This window comes from Urocitellus parryii, chromosome 12 (genome assembly GCF_045843805.1).
Source record: "Urocitellus parryii isolate mUroPar1 chromosome 12, mUroPar1.hap1, whole genome shotgun sequence".
Taxonomy (NCBI): Eukaryota; Metazoa; Chordata; class Mammalia; order Rodentia; family Sciuridae; genus Urocitellus; species Urocitellus parryii.
Genome location: NC_135542.1, coordinates 56,147,156 through 56,168,813, shown reverse-complemented (window position 1 = coordinate 56,168,813; position 21,658 = coordinate 56,147,156). Strand labels below are relative to the sequence as shown.

At 35.1% G+C, this 21,658-nt stretch overlaps 1 protein-coding gene across 8 annotated transcripts in view; it reads right to left on the bottom strand.

The window, feature by feature from the left end:
* Positions 1-21,658, bottom strand: part of Birc6 (baculoviral IAP repeat containing 6) — a 209,709-nt gene that overhangs the window by 163,246 nt on the left and 24,805 nt on the right. For all 8 annotated transcript variants that reach the window (XR_003301795.2, XM_026399426.1, XM_026399557.1 and 5 more), the window contains exons 4-8: positions 14,186-14,379; positions 10,090-10,201; positions 7,220-7,302; positions 1,996-2,218; positions 1,757-1,917 (exon numbers count right to left, since the gene is read on the bottom strand). Coding sequence is in view for 7 of the 8 variants with exons in the window: in XM_026399426.1 (XP_026255211.1) it covers positions 1,757-1,917; positions 1,996-2,218; positions 7,220-7,302; positions 10,090-10,201; positions 14,186-14,379 (773 nt within the window). In the remaining variant the exon portion in view is untranslated. The remainder of the gene's footprint in view (positions 1-1,756; positions 1,918-1,995; positions 2,219-7,219; positions 7,303-10,089; positions 10,202-14,185; positions 14,380-21,658) is intronic.

Sequence of the window (21,658 nt, the reverse complement as noted above, 5' to 3'; positions counted from 1 at the left end):
CAACCTCACACAACAAAAGCAAGCTGCTTTCCCATCACTCTCACATGGATTTGTAACTGAGAACAACCACGAAGCTTTAATTCAGTATGTTCTCGAGCACACACCACTATCAATAATTTCCACGTGCTATTACCAAAGAGGAACTAGACAGTGATAATCTTTCTAAATTAATTTCCCAATAATAAAATAATTCCCCTTAATACAATTTTACATACTTCGTAATGAAGTACATGCCACCAAAAAGGATTGTGAAGTAAAATAATAAATCGCTGAATAAATGTAGCACCAATCAGTAACATCAGAAGCCCCTGCAGATGAATTGGTAGATACCATCAGTATCTAAAGACATCTGATGACAGTTAAACATCCTCCATTTCACATTGCTACCTAACCTCTTACCAGTGATAGCAGGTATTGCTTATCATCAATATCATCAACTGAATGGCTTACTGCCTCCTTGGGAAATCACACAAACATTGTTGTGTGATCCAGGCCCAGTACACAGTCATAACTGCAGAAGTTCATAGAAAGCAAGTGGGTGAACTGGGATTTTAATTTGATTCTCCTGCCCGACACAAATCAGTAAAGTCACAAAAATCAGCTACCTGTCAGAGAAGTTGAGAGGAGAATCTAGAAGAGCAATTTTAATGTTTCTATATCAATGATTATGATGCCTCAACTCCCGGTTCACTAATGGTATACTGTTTTAAATAATTAGGTCCTCTTGCTTTATCTAACGTCATTTCACTTTCATTAGTGAAATTTTATTTCCTTTTTTTTAAAATATTTTTTAGTTGTAGTTGAACACAATACCTTTATTTTATTTATTTATTGTTACATGGTGCTGAGGATTAAACCCAGGGCCCCACATGTGCTAGGCAAGTGCTCTACCGCTGAGCCACAACCCCAGCCCTATTTCCTTTTTTTTTCCTTTTGTATTTTATTTAGAGACAAGGTCTCACTGTGTTGCACAGGGCCTTGCTAAGTTACTGAGGCTGGCTTTGAACTCACCACCCTGCTGCCTCAGACTCCCAAGACACTGGGATTTCAGGTGCGCACCACCACACGCAACCTCACTTCCATTTTTGAGGTGCTAATGAAAAGTGGGAAACAAATCATTTGTTTCAACTGCTCTATAAGAAGATTTAATTTTTAAAAAGTGAATCACAAATCTAATCCAAGGATTTGATTTTTTTATGCTTTTTTTCCCACCCCCACCGCACTTTTGGTATGGGGGTTGAACCTTGGCCATTGTACCTGCAATAGCATACGCTTTTACCACTGAGCGACACCCACAATCAATCAACTTTATTTTTCTTATGGCAATTATTGCCAACTGACAGAAAATAAGAAAGAAAAAAAGGTTACAGGCCACAGTATTTCTGAATGAAAATTTCTCTTTGAGAATCACAGGTTTCAGATTTCTGACCAGATATTTTTTTTAATAATACTTATTTATTTTTTTTTAGTTGTAGTTGGACACAATACCCCTATTTCATTTGTTTTTATGTGGTACTGAGGATCGAACCCAGTACCTCACACGTGCAAGGCAGGTGCTCTACCACTGAGCTACAGCCCCAGCCCCCAGACATTTATTTTCTAATTTTGATAAATTCTGACATTTATTTTCTGATTCTGAAAAATTTTATTATCTTGATAAATTTCTATGCCCCTTTAGGTAGAACAATGAGAACATAAAATTTTTAAAAAGAAAACTTGTAACATTTATAAATACTACTAAAAAAAATTCACATACCTATCTCCTTCCAATTTTGGTATATCTGAGCAACTAGAGGAATCCTCCAGCCATGCCAAAGTTGGTCTCCTTGAATCAACTCCTGAGCTAGGTTCTCCTGATAGAATAAGCTGTTGTACAATTGCTGGATCATAGGCATTAATTTCAAACTTTAAGTGCACCTAAACAAATGAAAATCCTAAGTTTACAATTGATTTTTTTTTCAATTATGAATCTGTTACTTCAAAAATAAAGCATACCTTCATGAGTTTGGAAACATCCCATATGCAGATCTTTCCTCGTTTTGTTGCAGCTGCTAGAAAATGGGGGCAACTCCCAGACCCAAAGCAAGATATTCTGTCAGTTCCATCCGTACAAGGAAACTGTGCAGGACTTGTTGCAAGTGTTACTGACAATGGCACATTCTGTGTGTGCTCACCTTTAACAAACGGGCAGTTTGGAGAATGTCTCTCATGTTCCGACCTGCACACAGATTAAGAAATAAAAAGATTACTGAAAAACGAAGCAGTTAAACTAGTACATTAAAACAGAACTCCACATAAATGTTAAAATATATTCTACTGTCATGTGTAACTAAAAAGAGTAAATAAGACTTATTAGAAAAAAAAAAGAACTTCAGGATCAGCTCCTTTTTTGTAAAAAACTCAAGTCACAAAAAGTCAGTCTCAAAGGAAACTGAGAAACCAGTACTATAATTCATGCTATATTAGCATATTGACAAAATAGTCTAAACTCCTGATATTACTTCAAAATGGTTTCCTACAATTCTCCACCACAACTATAAATCACATATAGTAGGATATCAATAAATGCAACTTATATCACAAAGTTTCTAGTAAACAAAACTCAATAAATGGAATTACTGTCAAAAAGTTTTTACTAACGCTCTGAAAACAGAGATCTCTTAAGAATACAGATAAAAAATATTTAAATAACAAGTATATGGATAAAATTACATATTAAAACACAAAAATATACCTTTCATATTCATTGTAAGACACAATCAGGCAAGTAACTCATAAATAAAATTCCTTTTCAAAAAACCTAAAAGAGGTTCAGATGTTATAAATTTCTGATGTTCAGAAAGTATACACTACAGGCTGACTTCCATATCCATGGGATCTGCTTCTATGGATTTAACCATCAGTGGATAGAAAACATTTGGGGAAAAAACTGCATTAGTACTGAATATATACAGACTTTTTTCTTATGATTAAGCCTTAAAAGGCACAGATAACTATTTACATATCAATAACATTATATAAATATTATAAGTAATCTGAAAATAATTTAAAATTACATGTAAGAATGTAAATAGGTTATATGTGAATAAAAAGGGACTTGAGCAGCCTTCGATTTTGGTATTCACAGAGGGTCCCAGAACCAATCCCCATAAATAGAGAGATACAACTGTACTTTCAAGTAACTGCTTATTGCACAAAACTAAAATGTTAAATTAGTTTACTAGAAAACCATAAAGAAACATAACATTTAAGAATTTTAAAAAAGGTTAGGAATGCAAAACAAGACCTGGTATAATGACTTGAATTTTTTCAAATACTCAAAGCAGAATCAACTTTTAACACTCAAAAATTATCTGTTCAAAGCCTGGAGCAGTGGCACAGGCCTGTAATCCAAGTGGCTCCGCTGAAGCAGGAGGATGACAAGTTCAAAGGCAACCTCTACAACTTAGCAAGGCACTAAGCAACTCAGTGAGACCCTAAATAAAATACAAAATAGGGCGGGGGATGTGGCTCAGAAGTCAGAGCCTCTGAGTTCAATCCCCAGTACCAAAAAAAATTATCTGTCCAACTTTGTGACTTCTTTATTATTTCTTTCTAGTTTTCGTTTTTCTCTTGCATGCTTCCCTGCCCACTTTTTTACTTTGATTAGTTTTAATTATAAGGTATTTGAAATGTCAGGATCCTATTACTTTAAAAAAAAAAAAAAAACCTTTTTCCCTTACCCACTTGTATATTTCCATAGCAAAGAAAGGGAGAGAAAAGAAAATCCCCCTCATGAAGCATGGTATTAGGGTATACATTTTTCTTTTTATATGGCAACTACAACTTAACCTGTATCTATATACAAATTCAGGGTAATCTGAAATTCAGATGTCTTCCATAAATCCTTTCACATTTCACTGCCAAGCACATATTTGGACCAAACTCCCTCCAAGGTAAATTCCAATGTATTTTTCACCCTTTCATCTTCCCTGAGGTTTAACTTCTTTATTAAAATGTTACTTATACAAGTTACACATGACTATATAAAATAAAGCCAAATGAACTTCAGTAATTTCTTTTTTAATATTTTTTTAGTTGCAGATGAAAATAATACTTTTATTTTTATGTAGTGCTGGGGATTGAACCGAGTGCCTTCCACATGGAGGGCAAGCACTCTATCACTGAGCTACAACCCAGTCTAGAACTTCAGTTATCTTATCCTAGTCATCCCCTGTCCCAAGTCCAGGTAAACATTATTATGAATTCAACTGACATTTTTTTATTGCTATTGTTTAAGAAATAGGGATTAAACCTGTAGGTAATCTACCACTGAGCTACATTCCCAGCCCATTTTTATTTTAGTTTAGTTTATTTTGAGACAAGGTCTTGATAAATTGCTCAGGCTTGGCTCAAACTTGTAACCCTCCTGCCTCAGACTTCCAAGTAGCTAGGTTTACAGACATGGGCCACCAGGACCAACCAACTTATGTATTTCTAAAATATTTTTTTAAACTTTGCTTTATTTATTTACTTTTTAATTTGGTGCTGAGGATCAAACCCAGTGCCTCACACGTGGTAAGTGCCCTACCACTGAGCCACAACCCCAGCCCCTTTAAAATATTTTTATACGGGCTGGGATTGTGGCTCAGCAGTAGAGTGCTCACCTTGCACGGGTGGGACCTGGGTTTGATCCTCAGCACCAAATAAAAATAAAGGCATTGTGTTGTGTCCATCTACATCTAAAAAATAAACATTTATATATATATATATAAGTCTACATATATATGTACACAAAGGGTTTTGATTACTTTAAATAAATCAATGTCATTATACAAATCATTCTATAATCATTTCCTTGATACAAGAATGTATTAGAGGGCTATAATTGTGGCTCAGTGGTAAAGCACTCGTCTTGCATGTGTGAAATACTGGGTTCAATTCTCAGCACCACATATAATAAATGAATAAATAAAGATCCATCAACAACTAAAAAAATATTTTTTAAATAATATATTGGAAAGTTACTGGTGATTGTTAACAAATATCACAGTGTTCATTCCTTTTAATTGTTGGATCATGTCTATCATATGAACACATTATATTTTATTTGGCTATTCCACTCCTGATGGGCATTTAAGAATGCATTTCATTGTCATGTATTTAAAAAATAAAATCAATTTTAAAAAAAAAGATGCTTCCAGTTTTTTGCTACAATAGCCATTTATTTTATGCCTCCATGCATATTAAGGCAATTAATTCCCTAGGGCAGATAAGTAGAAGCAGAATTATTAGGTAATTCTTTTTTCTTTTTAAGAATTCAATCTCCCTCCAAAGTAACTCTATTAATCCTATCATCAAAATAGAAGAGTGGCATTACCCCTTTCAGATTGTTCCTTCTCTCCCTTATAAATTCAAAAAGTGCCCAGCTCAGCTATGCAGCCTCTGCCAATCCCCTTCCATCCATTCAGAGCATGACTCCAGGCATTCAGAGACCCCATAAACTTCTTGGGTTTGAGGAATCCCCAAATTTAGAGCAAAGAAGAGGGGGAATCATCAAGGCAATCAATCCCTGATAATACCCCTGACCCTGCTGCTAAAAAAAGGATTCTGACCAGCCCAAGTAGAAAATTTAAATCCACTTTCCCACAGAAAAATTTACAAGCTTATATTCTATAAAATCATGGTATAATTTTTCAAGTAAAGGTTAAGTAACTTTTTGATGACTGTCTTTAGAAATTATATATACATACACACACTCACACACACATATATACATGAACACAAACACATATGTATATATATTTAAATGGAGCATGTGTGACAGACAGGCAAAAAGCCTGCTTGCTTCTATAGAAAGAAATGAGTCCCAAACAAAAACTTAAATCTGAAGTTGGTCAACTAAGTCTGTAAATAATGCAACATGAATTTCTCATACAGTATTTTCCAGTTCAGACTGATCCAAATGTATAGGCTTTACCAGTTTCACTTCATTCACACCAGCTGATGAACATTCAGAGACTATTAATTTTAGTACAAAATGACATCTTAAAACAAAAAACTGGTTCAATCACTTACTACCCATTTGTCCTTGAGCAAATGATATTTTCTTCATTTTAAAATGGTAATTCCTATCTAACAGAGTGACTATAAATAGGGAATATTCTCAGATCTCTCATATAAAAAGGAGATAATAATAATACCTACCACAAAGATCAATGTGAAAATTAAATGAATTAAAAATATACAAAGTTGGTCGGGCATGGTAGTGCACTCCTGTAATCCCAGTGACTCAGGAGACTGAGAGAGGAGGCTCACAAGTTCAAGGCCAGCCTCAACAACTCAGCAAAGCCCTAAACAACTTAGTGAGACCCTGTCTCAAAATTTATAAAAAATAAAAAGGGCTGGGGAATGAAGCTCAGTGATAATGTGCTCCTGGGTTAAATCCCCAGTATCAAACACACATACACACACACACACACACACACACACACACACACACACACACACGTTAATATTTGCTATTATTATTATTATTTCTATTAATAAAGCCTCAGAATAGTGAAAATGAGGTTCCAAAATATAACTTCTAATTATCCAGGTTCTAAAATTGCATGTATCAGAATTTGAAGACATCAGATACACCCTAAAATTACATCAAAATTAGACACACATCCTATAAGGTCCTCCTCAATGGGATTCCCTACTAACAGATTCCCTCAACAGATTAGAGATTAAACTCCTCAAGTTAATCACTCTAGAGTTCATTTTACCTAGTTTTTGGCCACAGCCTAGTTCTATTTGGCATTTCTCCCATGTAGAGATTTTGGAAAGAATAGGCCTCATGGGGCTGGGAATGTGGCTCAAGCGGTAGCGCGCGGCATGCGTGCGGCCCCGGTTCGATCCTCAGCACCACATACAAAAAAACAAAAGATATTGTGTCCGCCAAAAAACTAAAAAATAAATATTAAAAAGTTATCTCTCTCTCTCTCACTCTCTCTTTAAAAAAAATTGTCATGTAGTCATTAAAAAAAATAATAATAATAGGCCTCAGAGACACTGTATGCCAAATGATGTGATAGAATACAGACAGGGCCACCTCATTCTCTTAGAACAATGGCAAAAATGAAATGCAGTAAAATTTCAAGATTATTTTATATCAACCCAGAAAATTAAAATTAATAAGTACATCTATACAACTAATAGCCTGTAATTATAGGCTTAGAAAAATTAGACTCACCAAGGTTCATCAGTTGGTTCCCAACAAACGAGACACACACTACAAGTAAAACACATGGCTCTATCATCTCCAGATGAGGCAGGCTGCAAAATCATTGAGAGAAAGAAAGGGAGAAAGAGAGAGGCAGACAAACACAGACAGACACCCACACAGAAAAGATTAATAATCATTATTTAAATAGCTTTTTAATACAAACTCTTTTTTAAGAGTTCTTAATTTTAAGTAAAACTCTATACTGAGGTAGCCTATACTATCAGGTCCCAACAACTCACTGAAACTCCAAAAGTTTAAGAATTAGACATTTTATATGAAAAGCAGTGTTTCATCAGAAAATAATCACAAAATCAAACATGAAAGCACACACATACTCAATTCCTGACCTACTACCCTATATTTGTACTACTGAAGTATTTGAATTACAGTGCTGTGTATGAAAAGAACTAGTACAATTTATTTATAAAAACAGATTTTGAAACAAATATGTAAGAACAAAGGAAAATCAAGCTAGTTGACCTAATTCATCCAATATTCTTTAAGATATATGTAACAAAATGCTATATATTTCAGTCAGATTTTGATATATACATATCAAAAAAATAAATATTTTATAATATTTATTTCAACAAGTATTTCTATTAATGATAAAAAACTACCATACAAATTATAATTTAATAATTAAAATAAATATATAGACATATCATATATCTATATATGTTTAAAAATTTTGCTTCTATACAGTCAGTACTCAAAAATATAAAATTCTGATGACAAAACATAACTTCAATTATAACTGAAAACCAATATTAATATATTTGAGCTGGGTGCAGTGGTAGACATCTGCAATTCCAGCAGCTCAGGAGGTTCAGACAGGAGGATAGAAAGTTCAAAGCCAGCCCCTGCAACTTAGCAAGGCACTAAGCAACTTAGCAAGACCCTGTCTCTAAATAAAATATTTTAAAAACGGTTGGGGGACCTGGGGTTGTGGCTCAGTGGTAGAGCACTTGCCTAGCATATGCAAGGCCCTGGTTTCAATCCTAAGCACCATGTAAAAATAAATAAATAAAGTAAAGGTATTGTGTCCAACTACAACTAAAAAAAAAAATTTAAGAAAGGGGGTTGGGGATGTGACTAGTGGTTAGGTACACCTGGGTTCAATCTCCAGGACCATAAATAAATATATACATATTTGAGCACTTACTTTATAGATAGAATTTATTACACATTTTAAGAGACTAAGAATAATCAGTAGAATTTATTACACATTTTAAGAGACTAAGAATATCAGTCCCTAACACAGGCAGGAGATTATAGGAAAATTTTGATCTCTTTTCTGAGACGAATTATAATGACCAACAATAACCCAAATGAAAAAAATAACAGGGTAGCCCTTAAGAGAGATCCTTTTTATCTTGAGGGAGGAGGGGGGATGACATGGACAGTGGTACTGGGGACTGACCCAGGGCTTTGTGCACACAAAGGACACACTCTATTACTGAGTTACATCCCCAGCCCAATAGAGACTTCGAAAATAACACCAAATTAGAAGAAGGTAAGCTGTTAGAAAAAAATGTGCACATTCAATACTTATTATAGGGAAATACAGAGATTCTAACTGACCAGTCTCCAATATTACTTTTTTTTTTGGGGGGGGGGGGTTACCAGGGATTGAAATCAGGGGCACTTGACCACTGAGCCACGTCCCCAGCCCTATTTTGTATTTTATTTAAAGACAGGATCTTACTGAGTCACTTAGCACCCCGCTTTTGCTAAAGCTTTTTTGAACTCATGATCCTCCTACCTCAGCCTCCTGAGCCCCTAGGATTACAAGTATGTGCCATGACACCCAGCTCCAAACTTATTTTTACTAGAAATTTGACCAACTTTGAAGAAAACATGCAATACATGTTTGGGGGTTTCCATTAAGGTATTCAAAACACTTGAATATTAGAATAAAAAGAATAATCATCTTTCCAGATCTCTGTGAAATAGCTATAATAAATATTTCCTGAATTCTACAGTTAAATAAGCATGTTTTACACAAATTGACATTTCTTAGTAAATCAGTGGTAAGCCATTCTATACTACTCAGCTGAAATACACTATTACTTGAAAGAAGCTAAAATAATTTTTCTTGCCTTCCCTCTACTTCAGTTCAGTGAAGATTTCTATAATGCCCCATCCTCATATCTTTCTATCATGCTAATCATTACACTGTACACCCCTCTCTTTTCCTGAACACAATTAACTGTTTTTCTTGACTAAATTGTTCCTCTATCAACACACACAAAAAAAACTGCATATACACCCTTACAACACTGGAATAAATGCCTACATAACTTCTTAATCAACTGTTTAATAACTGTTGTACTGTACCATCAGCAATGCTGCCTCTATAATTATCTGGTATATGAATAATTTTTATCTCAAAATTTAAATTCCAAGAGCAACTGTGATTACCCTAAGCTTCTACTACTGTTATGAATACAAGTCAAAATCTAAAAATAAAATACTTATCCAAAGGAATATTTTCCAAGAAGCAAGTCCAGAAAATACTGCCAATTTGGTGCTTGAATTTTATATCAAATTTAAAAGAAAATACTTAAATATGAAGTAATTAAATTTTTAGTTACTTTTAACAATAGATTTTTCCTTTTCATAAGCAATACAGAACATAGAAAATATTATTTCCAGTCAACATCATACAAAGGTTATACATCATAATCAAAACTTACATATATGTATATGTATACAAACAGGCACATATCTAGAATACACAAAATAAGTTTTTGAAAAAATTACTAAAATGTTGATTACTTTACTGAAGATGACAATGGCATATGGAAAAAAATATTTTTGATAGTGTTTCTTACCTGATGATAAAATCCAGCTTGAGCCATGGGATCTGGTTGTGCCCACCTATAGCCTACATGAGGCCATGAGGTAAATGTCTCCCGTCTATTAGCTTCACTATACATCAATGATCTAAAAGTAAACATACATCATATAATTGAACTTAGGCATCAAAATATAGAGAAACTCCTATTTAACATGCAGAAACGTTTTGCAGAGTTCAACAAAAACTGGAAATGGTCTACTGAATAAATTTAAATTTTAAACTAAAAATGATCACTTTAGGACTTTCTCTTAAACAGAGTAGGGAAAAACAAAATCTGATCAGTGGGTATTGCTGTTAAATGATTCCACAGGTAGACTAAATTAACTAATTTTGAGCAATTAGCAAGCAGAAAACAGAAAATGTGAAAATGAAAAGGCAGAAAGCCCCATGCTTTCAACAAGTTTTGCATAACTGAATAAAACTGCAACCAAAGTAATAGTGAGTTTTTTCCCTCAAATATACTGAGGAAGTGTTATTTTATTTTGATTTGCTTTTCATTTGTTTGTTATTGTTGTTTTTGTTGTTTTAATTTTAGATAGACACAATACCTTCACTTATTTTGGGGTTGGGGGTACCAGGGATTGAACTCAGGTGCACTCAACCACTGAAGCACATCCATAACCCTGTTTTGTATTTTATTTAGAGACAGGGTCTCACTGAGTTGCTTAGCACCTTGCTTTTGCTGAGGCTGGGTTTGAACTCATGATCCTCCTGCCTCAGCCTCCCAAGCCGCTAGGATTATACGCATGCAGCACTGAGTCTGGCCAATACCTTTATTTTTATTCATTTATGTTTATGTGGTGCTAAGGATAAAACCCAATGCCTCACACATGCTAGGTAATCAATCTACCACTAAGCCACATCTCTAGCCCTTTTGTTTTTTTAAGCAGAAAGCAATTTTCTGTTCTTTGACCATAGAAATCCTTTCCCAGGAAAAACAGTACTCTCCAGGGATTTATCAAAAAATTAAATCCTCACAGGTTTTCATATTAAAATATATATACTAGCTTACTTGGAACTAAACTATAACTTAAAAAGCACAAGAGTATTTTTTAATACTTTGACTTTTTAAAGTCAAGTCCAAAGGGATTCAAGTAAGAAATTACTGATAAGAACAAGTTACTCTTCCTAACACAAACTTGTAACTGGTAACAGCAAGGGGGAAAAAAGGACAAAGAGGTAAAAGTCATCAAAAAGAGACCAGATACATAGTTCTCTTAAATTCTTCCCTCAAATTAATTAGCACACAATTTTCTATAATATTACTAGCGAGCTTATATTTACACATAATTGTATTCTGGATTTAAAAAGGGTAGAAGGATGGGCTGTGGCTGTGGCTGTGGCTCTGCACTTGCCTAGCATGTGTGAGGCCCTGAGTTCAATTCTCAGTACCACGTATAAATAAATAAAATAAAGGTCCATCAACAACTTAAAAATTTTTTTAAAAAAAAGGTAGAAGGAGGTCTTAATGGTTCAGGGTTTGTCAAACATGCACAAGGCCCTGGGTTCAATCCATTATTTAAAAAAAAAAAAATCTTATGGGTTAGAAAACCATTTTCATTCACAGGTTATAATTCTTCAGAATTGCTCCTAGAACACAAAACCAGTCTCATTTACTTATACTACCACTAGACTCTAACTCAACCTTCAACAGACCCAAGTTCACCAAAGTCCTCATAATGGTGCATGCCTATAATTCCAAAGACTCAGGAGGCTAACGCAGGAGGATCACAAGTTCATACCAGCCTCAGCAACTTACTGTGGCCCTAAACAAATAAGTGAGACGCTGCTCAAAATAAAAATAGGGTTAGGGATGTGGCTCAGTAGTTAAGTGCCACTGGATTCAATCCTCGGAAGCAAAAAAAAAAAAAAAGTCCTCATAAGATTCTGCATTTTTTTAACTCTTTTGGGGTTTTTTAGACCTACTATATTTATTTTTATGTGGTGCTAAGGATTGAACTCAGTGCCTCATGTGTGCGAGGCAAGCCCCAGCCCCCTGCAATTCATTTTTAACGAAACAAACACTACATTAAATTAGTATTTGGAGCTGGACACTGTGGCGCGTGCCTATAATCCCAGTGGTTCGGGAGGCTGAGGCAGGGGGATCGTGAGTTCATAGCCAGCCTCAGCAAAAAGCGAGGCGCTAAGCAACTCAATGAGACCCTATCTATAAATAAAACACACAAAAAAAGGTCTAGGAATGTGGCTCAGTGGTTGAATGCCCCTAAATTCAATCCCCGGTACCCCCAAAAAAATTAGTACTCAGGACATTTTAACATTCCCAAAAACAATGAAAATCCTATCTGATGAATGCATTTCCCAAAATATGACATTTATCACAGCTTCTTTAAAAAGAAACCCTGCAACTATTTGCAAAGAAAATAGTTCTACAGGGATGCATGTTTTATGATGTCACTATAGGCATTGCTCTTAGATAAGAAAAGCTTGTTCAAATTATGTATTTTTTTCTTTCTCCCATTTCCAAACATATTCTAAAGCATATTTCATGGACAGGTATATCAATTATCACCTGATACTCAATTTAAAAGCAACAATCTCTATATTTTGTCCAAAAAGATAGAGACTGCAATATTGCTCTAGAATATAATATTCTTCTTGATAGTTAATGTAATTACTGAGTCATTTATGTAATAAAACCATTTAACAAACACAAATAGGAAAACTAAGCAAAGTAACAGTTTGCCAAAAGATAAACTATTAATTTTGCCACACTTTAAATAAAGGTATTGTGTCCATCTACAACTAAAAAAAAAAAATTATTTTTTTAATTTTTTAAAGTGAATTCATTTGATAGTGCCTTTGGTAACATCAGCATGAGTTACTTCACAAAAATGCATATAAGGGCTGGAGTTGTGGCTCAGTGGCAAAGAGCTTGCCTAGAATGTGTGAGGCTCTGGGTTCAATCCTTAGCACTGCATGAAAAAAAACAAAATTAAGGTGTTATCCATCTACAACTACAAAAATAATATTTTTAAATGCCAAGACAGTTTCAAATCCCATTCAATGGAAATGTGCACATGTAAAATGCTACATGTAAAAGCAGATGTGAACATCTATCTAATGAAAATCGTTACATTTTAGCCAGGCATGGTGGCAGACACCTGTAATCCCAGCAGTCGGGAGGCTGAGACAGTAGGAAGGCAAGTTCAAAGCCAGCCTCAGCAAGGAGAGGCAGTAAGCAACTCAGTGAGACTCTGTCTACAAAATACAAAAAAAAAAAAAGGGGGGGACTAGAGATGTGGCTTAGTGGTTGAGTGCCCCCAAGTTCAATTCCTGGTACCAAAAAAAAAAAAAAAAAAAAGACCTGTTACATTTTATACTACAGTAAAGCATATCTAAACTTTAGTACCTACTAGGGATTGAATCAAGGGCACTTTACCACTTTAGGCTATATATCTATCACTTGTCCCCCATACCTCCTTTTTTTTTCTTTTACTTCTCCCTTTTCTTTTCTTTTTTTTCCCTCCCTTTCTTTTTGTTTGAGACAGGGTCTTGCTAAATTGGTAAGGCGAGCCTCAAATATGTGCTACTATTCCCTAAGCCTCCCAAGAAGCTGGGATTACATCTCACTGCTACTCTGCTCAGCTAAAACTTTAGTACTTTTAACAGATTCTGACAGATATCATTTCAAATAGCACATCATTTGTTAAAGAAATGCTCTTTCTTTCATTTCACACAAAACAGAGCCTCAATAAATCTCCTGAAGAAAATTATCACTGAGCTATGATTTTTACAATACTGTTTGAATCTAGGAAAGGACAGATATTAATTCTTCATTGTTTTTCTTTAGAAAATAATAGCTAACAACATTTTGTTTTTAATCAGTTTTTAAATTTGTTAGAATTTAAAAATTATCTCAAAGGGCACAATATTTTATCAATAGCAAAGTAATTCTTACATTTTGAATAGTTACGATGACTTTGTTTATACGAATCAAGTTTTCAAAATATTTTTAAGTTTTTTTATCATAATCATATGATAGTAATTTTTAGTTAATCCAAAAACTAAAAATTCAATCTATCACCTCTCTTTGTAAGCAAAACTCATACCTGTCTACAGAACGGCCTGGCCCCACTCCAAGTTCTGGACGTGCACTAGGTAAGAGGTAAGACAATCTGTCCATCACTGAGGATGCCACAGGTAAGGCAGCAACATTTTGATTTATTTTCTTGAGTTCATTTACAATGGCACTGGCAATGGACTTCAACACATGATGAGGAAGATGAAATGTAACTGTGGCCCACTGAAAGAAAATAAGCAAAGGAAACATACTTAACAATTTAACCAAAAATCAGACTTAACCTAATTCTTTATAAGATTATCAATCTCAAATAGGTTTACTGCATTAGTTTATCATTGACAGAAGGAGCTTACTGTTATATTAAAAAAAACAAAAAACCTCTTATTGGAACAAGTCAAACACGAAAGCAAACTGTCCACAACAGATGAACAATCAAAAAAATGTAGTACTCCAGAATACAGCAGTTAAGAAGGAAGTTCTGCCATTGGTGACAACATGGAGAAACCAAGAGGACATTATGCTAAGTGCAATAAGCCAGGCACAGAAACATAAATACTGCATGATCTCAAATGCAGAACTCAAAACAGTTTAACTCCTAGATGCAGAGAGTAGATGGGTAGTTACCAGAAGCTGAGGTGGGTGTTTAGAGATGTTGGTCAAAGGGTACAAAGTGTCAAAGAATAAATTTCGGTGACATTAGAACATGATGAGCTCAAATAATAATGTATATTTCAAAATCTGCTAGAAGAGCAGATTTTGAACATTCTCACCATAAAGGAATGATAAATGGTAAGATAATGTCAATTAGTTCCATTTAATCTTTTCACAATGTATTCATATATCAAAATATCATACCATATCCTATAAATATATAGAATTATTTATCAATTTAAATTATTTTTAATTTTTTAAAAATTTTAATAAAACCTCAACTAATTACCCTGAAAAAGATGGTTTAAAACTGAATGGTGGCAATCTTCTTTTATATCCTACCACAATTAAATGGTACTAAAAGCATCTGTCATTTTCCATATTCACCTTGTATAAACATAACATTAAAGAACAAAGTACACACTCAGAATATTTTTGAACAATTACTATTACTGATGTACATGAGTATTCAGCCCAGCTTAGCAAATGCTTTGGGGGTTTGTTTTTTTTCTCTTTTTTTTTTTTTTTTTTTTGGTGGTGGTACTGGGGATTGAACCCAGAGCTTTGTGCATGCAAGGCAAGCACTCTACCAACTGAGCTGTATCCCTAGCCCATGCATATGTTTTTGTTGCTGTCATCATCATAATCCAGTGCTGTAGCTAAAGGCATAGGCTTTGAAGTCACACAGACTTGAATTTTCAGCCCAAATTCACTAAAAACAATATACAATAAATGTCTATCCCAATTATTTATTTATTTTTTAAAACTTTTTTTATTTTTTGGAAGTAGTTGGAAACAATACCTTTATTTTATTTATTTATTTTTATGTGGTGCTGAGGATCGAACCCAGGGCCTCACATGTGCTAGACCAGAGCTCTACCGCTGGGCCATCACCCCAGCCCCCCAATTATTTAATAGTTTTGTTGTTGTTGTTGATGGACCTGTATTCATTTATTTATGAGGTTCTGAGAATCAAACCCAGTGACTCACACATGCTAGGCAAGCACTCTCCCACTGAGCCACAACCTCAGCCCCCAATTATTTAATATTCTAATAACTAAAGAAGTCACACAGCTAGAAAAAAAAGTAAAAGAAAAAAACTGAACTAAAAAAAAAAGCTAAATATGAGACTAGGAATATAGCTCAGTTGGTAGAACACTTGCCTTGTATGCACAAGGCCATGGATTCAATCCCCAGCACTACAATAAATAGTTAGATAAATAGATAGGCAAAGCTAAATATTTCTCTCCCAAAGAAATAAGTCTATAAAGTAATTTCATCTTTACATTTTGTGCTTAGATAAGTTGGAATGGTTTCCACTCTGTGTAGTATACTCTAGGCAGTCTAGCAAATTATTATTTACACCTTTGTAACTGGAAAAAACTTATGACCAAAAATATGACTTGAACTGCCACAAAATAATAAAAAAAATAAGAACATTTCACCAGATTTCTATATCTAGCCTGTTCATAGATACAAAGCCTCTTCATCGAAAGGTAGGCTGCCTTCCCTTGAAAAGGGGTACTATGATAATACCCCAACTATATAATATAAATCATACTCTAGAGTTTTTGCCAAAGAGACTTGTGAGCATTCACCACAAGTGACTGTACTAGAGAAAAAGTCTTTTAGGCATTACAAGAAAGTGGCTCTGAACTGACCTAAAACATGATGTGGTCATCAAACTAAAGACTTACAACAATTGTATGATTAACAGGCACAAAGCTGTCTCAGAGAACTGTAAGTCTACAAAACCACACTGTAGTTAGTTCTATAGTTCCTGAATGCTTAATTGGAAGATCTAGAGAAAAAGCAACTGGAAAAATCTGCACATTAGCTCTTTGCTCCACTCTGAGGACCATTAAAGTAGGAAAGGTCAAGAAGCCATCACTAGAATTATCCTTCTCCACTAGGATATGCCACAGCATTACCATATTCCTATGAAAATTTCTGAGATTAATATGTCTATAAGAGACTTGAAAGATAATGATGGTGATCACCCAGTCTCATCTCCATCTAACTAGCCTGTTTTGCCTATGCAGAATGTAAATAGAGTTTAAAGAATGACTCTGGATTGTAAACTATCAGGTGGCAAAGTCAAATGCAGGTGCTGTCCCAGATGAGGCATTTTTATTGAAGCAAATCAACAAGATTCTGGTAGGCAGTTATAGTTCTATCAAATATTTTTCTAGGGCTGGGGATGTGGCTCAAGCGGTAGCGCATTTGCCTGGCATGCGTGCGGCCCGGGTTCGATCCTCAGCACCACATAACAAAGATGTTGTGTCCGCCGAAAACTGAAAAATAAATATTAAAAAATTCTCTCTCTCTCTCTCTCTCTCTCTCTCTCTCTCTCTCTCTCTCTCTCTCTCCTCTCTCTCTTTCAAAAAAAAATTTTTTTTAAAAATATTTTTCTATACTGATATTAAGGACTTACCCAAAAAGTCTGCTTTTACCTGGCAGGAACAACAATAGATCTTCACAATCTTAACCCCAGGACTCTATCTCATGTTCTTTACCATACCTATAATGTAATCTGCAGAAATTCTAATCATCCTAACATCTTGCAGATCACTTACACTGGTGGTGATAAGGAGAAAGTTAACTAGAAATTTATGCTTTACTAAGATACTTGCAGAGAAGATCAATAGTTTTCAGAAAAAATTCACAGTCCTGCAACTGTGGTCAAGTTTATAGAGATTCAGTAGACTAAACATTTCAGTATATTCTCTCCAAGGTGAAAGACAACTTGCTACAGCTTATAAAACCACTTAGATAATAAAACACAGGATGCTTAGTAGGTTTAAGTCAATCTTGGAGCCAATATTTAGCCTATCAAAACTTGCTACACTGACCTTACACATCAAGCAGTACATAAGGTTGCTAATTTTAAGTGGGGCACAGTCAAGAAGTTCTGCAACAAGTCTACTTCATAGTTCAAGATGCTCTAACATTTTTACTTTAAGAGCAAATTAAATGACAATGACACTAAAAGCCTCTGTGGCGGGCTGGGGTTGTGACTCAGCAGTAGAACACTTCCTACCGCTTGTGAGGCACTGGGTTCAATCCTCAGCATCACATAAAAATGAATAAATAAAAAATAAAGATATTGTGTACATCTACAACTAAAAAAAAAAAAATTTTTTTTAAAGTCTCTGTGGCAAATTCTGTTGCTGTAAAGAGCCTCTGGCAACCTGAATTGGGACAATTCCAAAACTGAATGCTAGAGTCTTAAAGCAAAACTGTGCCCACTCATGGAAATAACTATATTGAGAAATAGTCCCTGGCTTCTTCCCAGATATACATTAATCCCATCCTGAACTAGGTGATATCTGATATACCAAACCATAATTTTGGGCATGAGCAACAAGTTCTTTCATATGGTGTCTTAAAGAGATCAGTCTTGAGAAAGTCTTAAAAAGGCACAAGTTGAATAAAAGCAAGTGGCTCAGACTTCTAGAATAACTACTACTACTGCATGTTTCCCCCTTGTTCCACATTGATAGCTTCATAGGGAACTCCTTATGATGAGATAATCTGAGGGGGAAACAACCTTGGCCCTGATTCACAGATGGTTTTGCACCATATGCTGGTATCATCCACCTATGATGACTACAAAATTATTGCACCAATCAGGAGGAAAAAAGTAAATCTCACTGGATACAACTTCAACCCATTTGTTAAAGTTGGCCAGAAGTGAAGATCCTCAATGACTAACAGCTTATATGTGTTGGCTGGATGGTAAGGTACTTGGAAATATCAGAAATAGAAGACTGTTAACAAGGACGTCAAGGGTAAAAGTCTACAGACAAATTTCAACAATAAACAGTATGAAAATATTTGTGAAATTTGAATGCTCTGCAAAAGGCACCAATATAAGAGGAAATGATTATATGTGTGTTTGTGTGTGTGTGTGTCTGTGTGTGTATAATCTACACATCAGTCAGCCTTCTCCACAGCCAGTACTATTCAATGGTCCTGTACACAAAAGGCCATGGCCAAAGATGAAGGCCAGGTATGACAACATGAACTTCCTTTCACCAACACAAACCAAGAGAGCGGTATGACTTAGGGGGAACAGCCAGCTATCTGATAGCGGGGCACCTATACAGGAATCCTTCAGTCATATATTAGGCAGCAATTTCTCTTCACTGTAACAGATGTGCATTGTTGATAATGCATTCACCTGTTCTGCCCACAACACTTCTGCCATTATATCACTGCAGGTGGAATGACTAACAGAATGTCTTATGCACCATAATGGTATTCCAGACAACTTTCCTTCTGACCAAGGAAAGCATTTCAAAGAAAACAAAACTGCAATAATGGACTATTGCCCATAAAACTTACTGATTTTATCACATACAGAAGGAGTTGGCCTGACAGAAAAGTGCAATATATGTACACAGCCTACTAACAACTCATTTTCAACACTAACTGGGAGAGACACCAGAAGTTTGGAGTTCCACATCACTAGATGAAGTACACACTTCAAATCAACAACAAAAAAAAATCATAATATCGTTTCTCCCAGCATGATCCCTATATTATACCTAATAAAAGCCATTCAGATTTTCTTTCTTTCTTCCTAATATTTTTTTAGTTTTCAATGGACCTTTATTTTTTAATTAGATGCGGTGCTAAGAATTGAATCCAGTGCCTCACCACTGAGCCACAACCCTTACCCCTTTCTTTCTTTCTTAAGTTCTATAGGTCTTACTTCCTAAAGTAGGGATATTCTACCAGGGTTACAACAATGATTCCATTGAACTAGGTGTTGAAATTGCTATGAACAAGCAAAGAAGCATTTATTCTACTGGTCAAATAAAAGCTGGCTATTCCCCCTAAGACATACCCCTACCCTGGTTTATCATGGTGAAAGAAAGTTCACATCGTCATACCTTGTTTGACTGAAACACAAACAAGGGGATATTGGGTTGATTCTGACTAAAAGGCAAAGAGAACTTAGATAAAACCAGAGAGATAAAACCCGAGAGATTTTCTAGGATGCCTCAGAGTACTTCTGTGTTCAATGGTAAAAGTTTATGAAAAATTACAACAACCTAAAAAACAGAGCAACACTGAAGATTCAGATTGTTCAGGAATGGCAATACTACACACAGAAAAACATAACGGCATTATATATAAGATTTTTTTGTGTTGTTAATTTAATCTTTAAGTAACTCAGTTCTGTTACCTAAAGAGTAAGACCATGACTAAATTTTAAAAGTAGTTAATATCATCTAGGGGAGGGTAAAATATCTGTTGAAACTTTTTGTCTCATTTTTCTGGAATAGAGAATCTTCCCTTGTAACAAGGATCAATGCATCTTGTTATTAAAAAAAAAAAAGTATGATCTTTCTGTGTGTATGTGTTGTTGTTGTTGTTTTGTTTGTTTTGCTTTTGTTTTTGTTTTTTGTGACGCTGGGGATCAAACCCAGGGTTTTGTGCATGCGAGGCAAGCACTCTACCAACTAAGCTCATTTAGAAACTGTATATGGGGAAAAAATAAGAAATATAAACTATGTATGGAGACAGAGCAGACTGCCAATTATTAAATTGATGTCTCTCAGCTTCTGCTCTATCATATTGGGGCTGAGGCAAATATATTTCTTGTCAGTTTCCTGTCGACAGGAAACAGAAGAGAAACTAGAAACTGTGATGAAGGGAGAAAGACTTGTTCCTTGGTATTAGGAGTCATTATTATCACCAACGATTCAGGGAACAACCTGGTGGTAGGAGTTGATTCTTGGCAGTCTCACCATTTGTGTTTTTTTTTTTTTTTTAACATTCCCAAAAGGGGTCTCATAGAGTTCCCTTAAAGGTACTACCATCAGCTACATAGCACCTCTCTTCAGAGACTGAGTCCCAATTCAACAAGGTCTTCCTCTGAGCACTTTCTCCACAGAAGTCTAAGTCCAGATCCATGGAGTCTATTCTCTAAGCATCTAGATTCTGATTATCCTAACCTCTTTCTCTTTGTTCTTCTATACAGAAATGCAAGCTGCTTCCTGTAGTTACCATCTCTGTGTTACTCAGGATGTCCTTTATACTTTATGGTTCTCAAAAACTGTAAATCAAATCCTCACAAAAAAAAAAAAATTCCCTCTGCAGAAATTCATAGTACGGTTTCTGCTTTCCTAAACAAAACATTCCATTAATGGAGTATGGATTAATAAAATCAACCTCAAAATAAAATTCAATGCAAGGATTTTAAAAAAATCAGCCAGATGTGGTGGTACACACCTGTAATCCCAGCAAATTGAAAGGCTGAGACAGGAGGATTCCAAGTTCAAAGCCAGACTGGGCAATTTAGCAAGACCTTTTCTCAAAACCAAAAGTAATACAAGCATTCAGTGGTACAGAAACCATGCATTCAATCCCCAGTAACACACACACACACACACACACACACACACACACACACACACCAAAAAAAAAACAACAACAACAATGCAGATGATTTCAGAATTGGTATGCAAATACCCAAAATACAGTCTGAAGTGAAATAAAGTAAGGTATATTTCAATATTTAGTATAATTACAACCATACTTGAAAAAAGATTTAGCTTTGATCATCAGCCTTATATCCTTCAGTATGAAAGGCTTCTATATATTATATTTACAACTCAGAGAAGCCTTAGCAGGGCACAATAGCACACACCTGTAATTGCATCTACTCATGAGGATATAAGTTTGAGGCCAGTGTGAATAACATAGCAAAACCCTGTCTCTAACGAAAACTTTAAAAAGGGCTGGAGATTCGGGTTAAGGGCCCCTGGGTTCAATTCCCAGTTCCCAAAAAAGAGAGAAATTTACAACAAGAACAGTTTCAGAAGAGAAGGGAAATGAA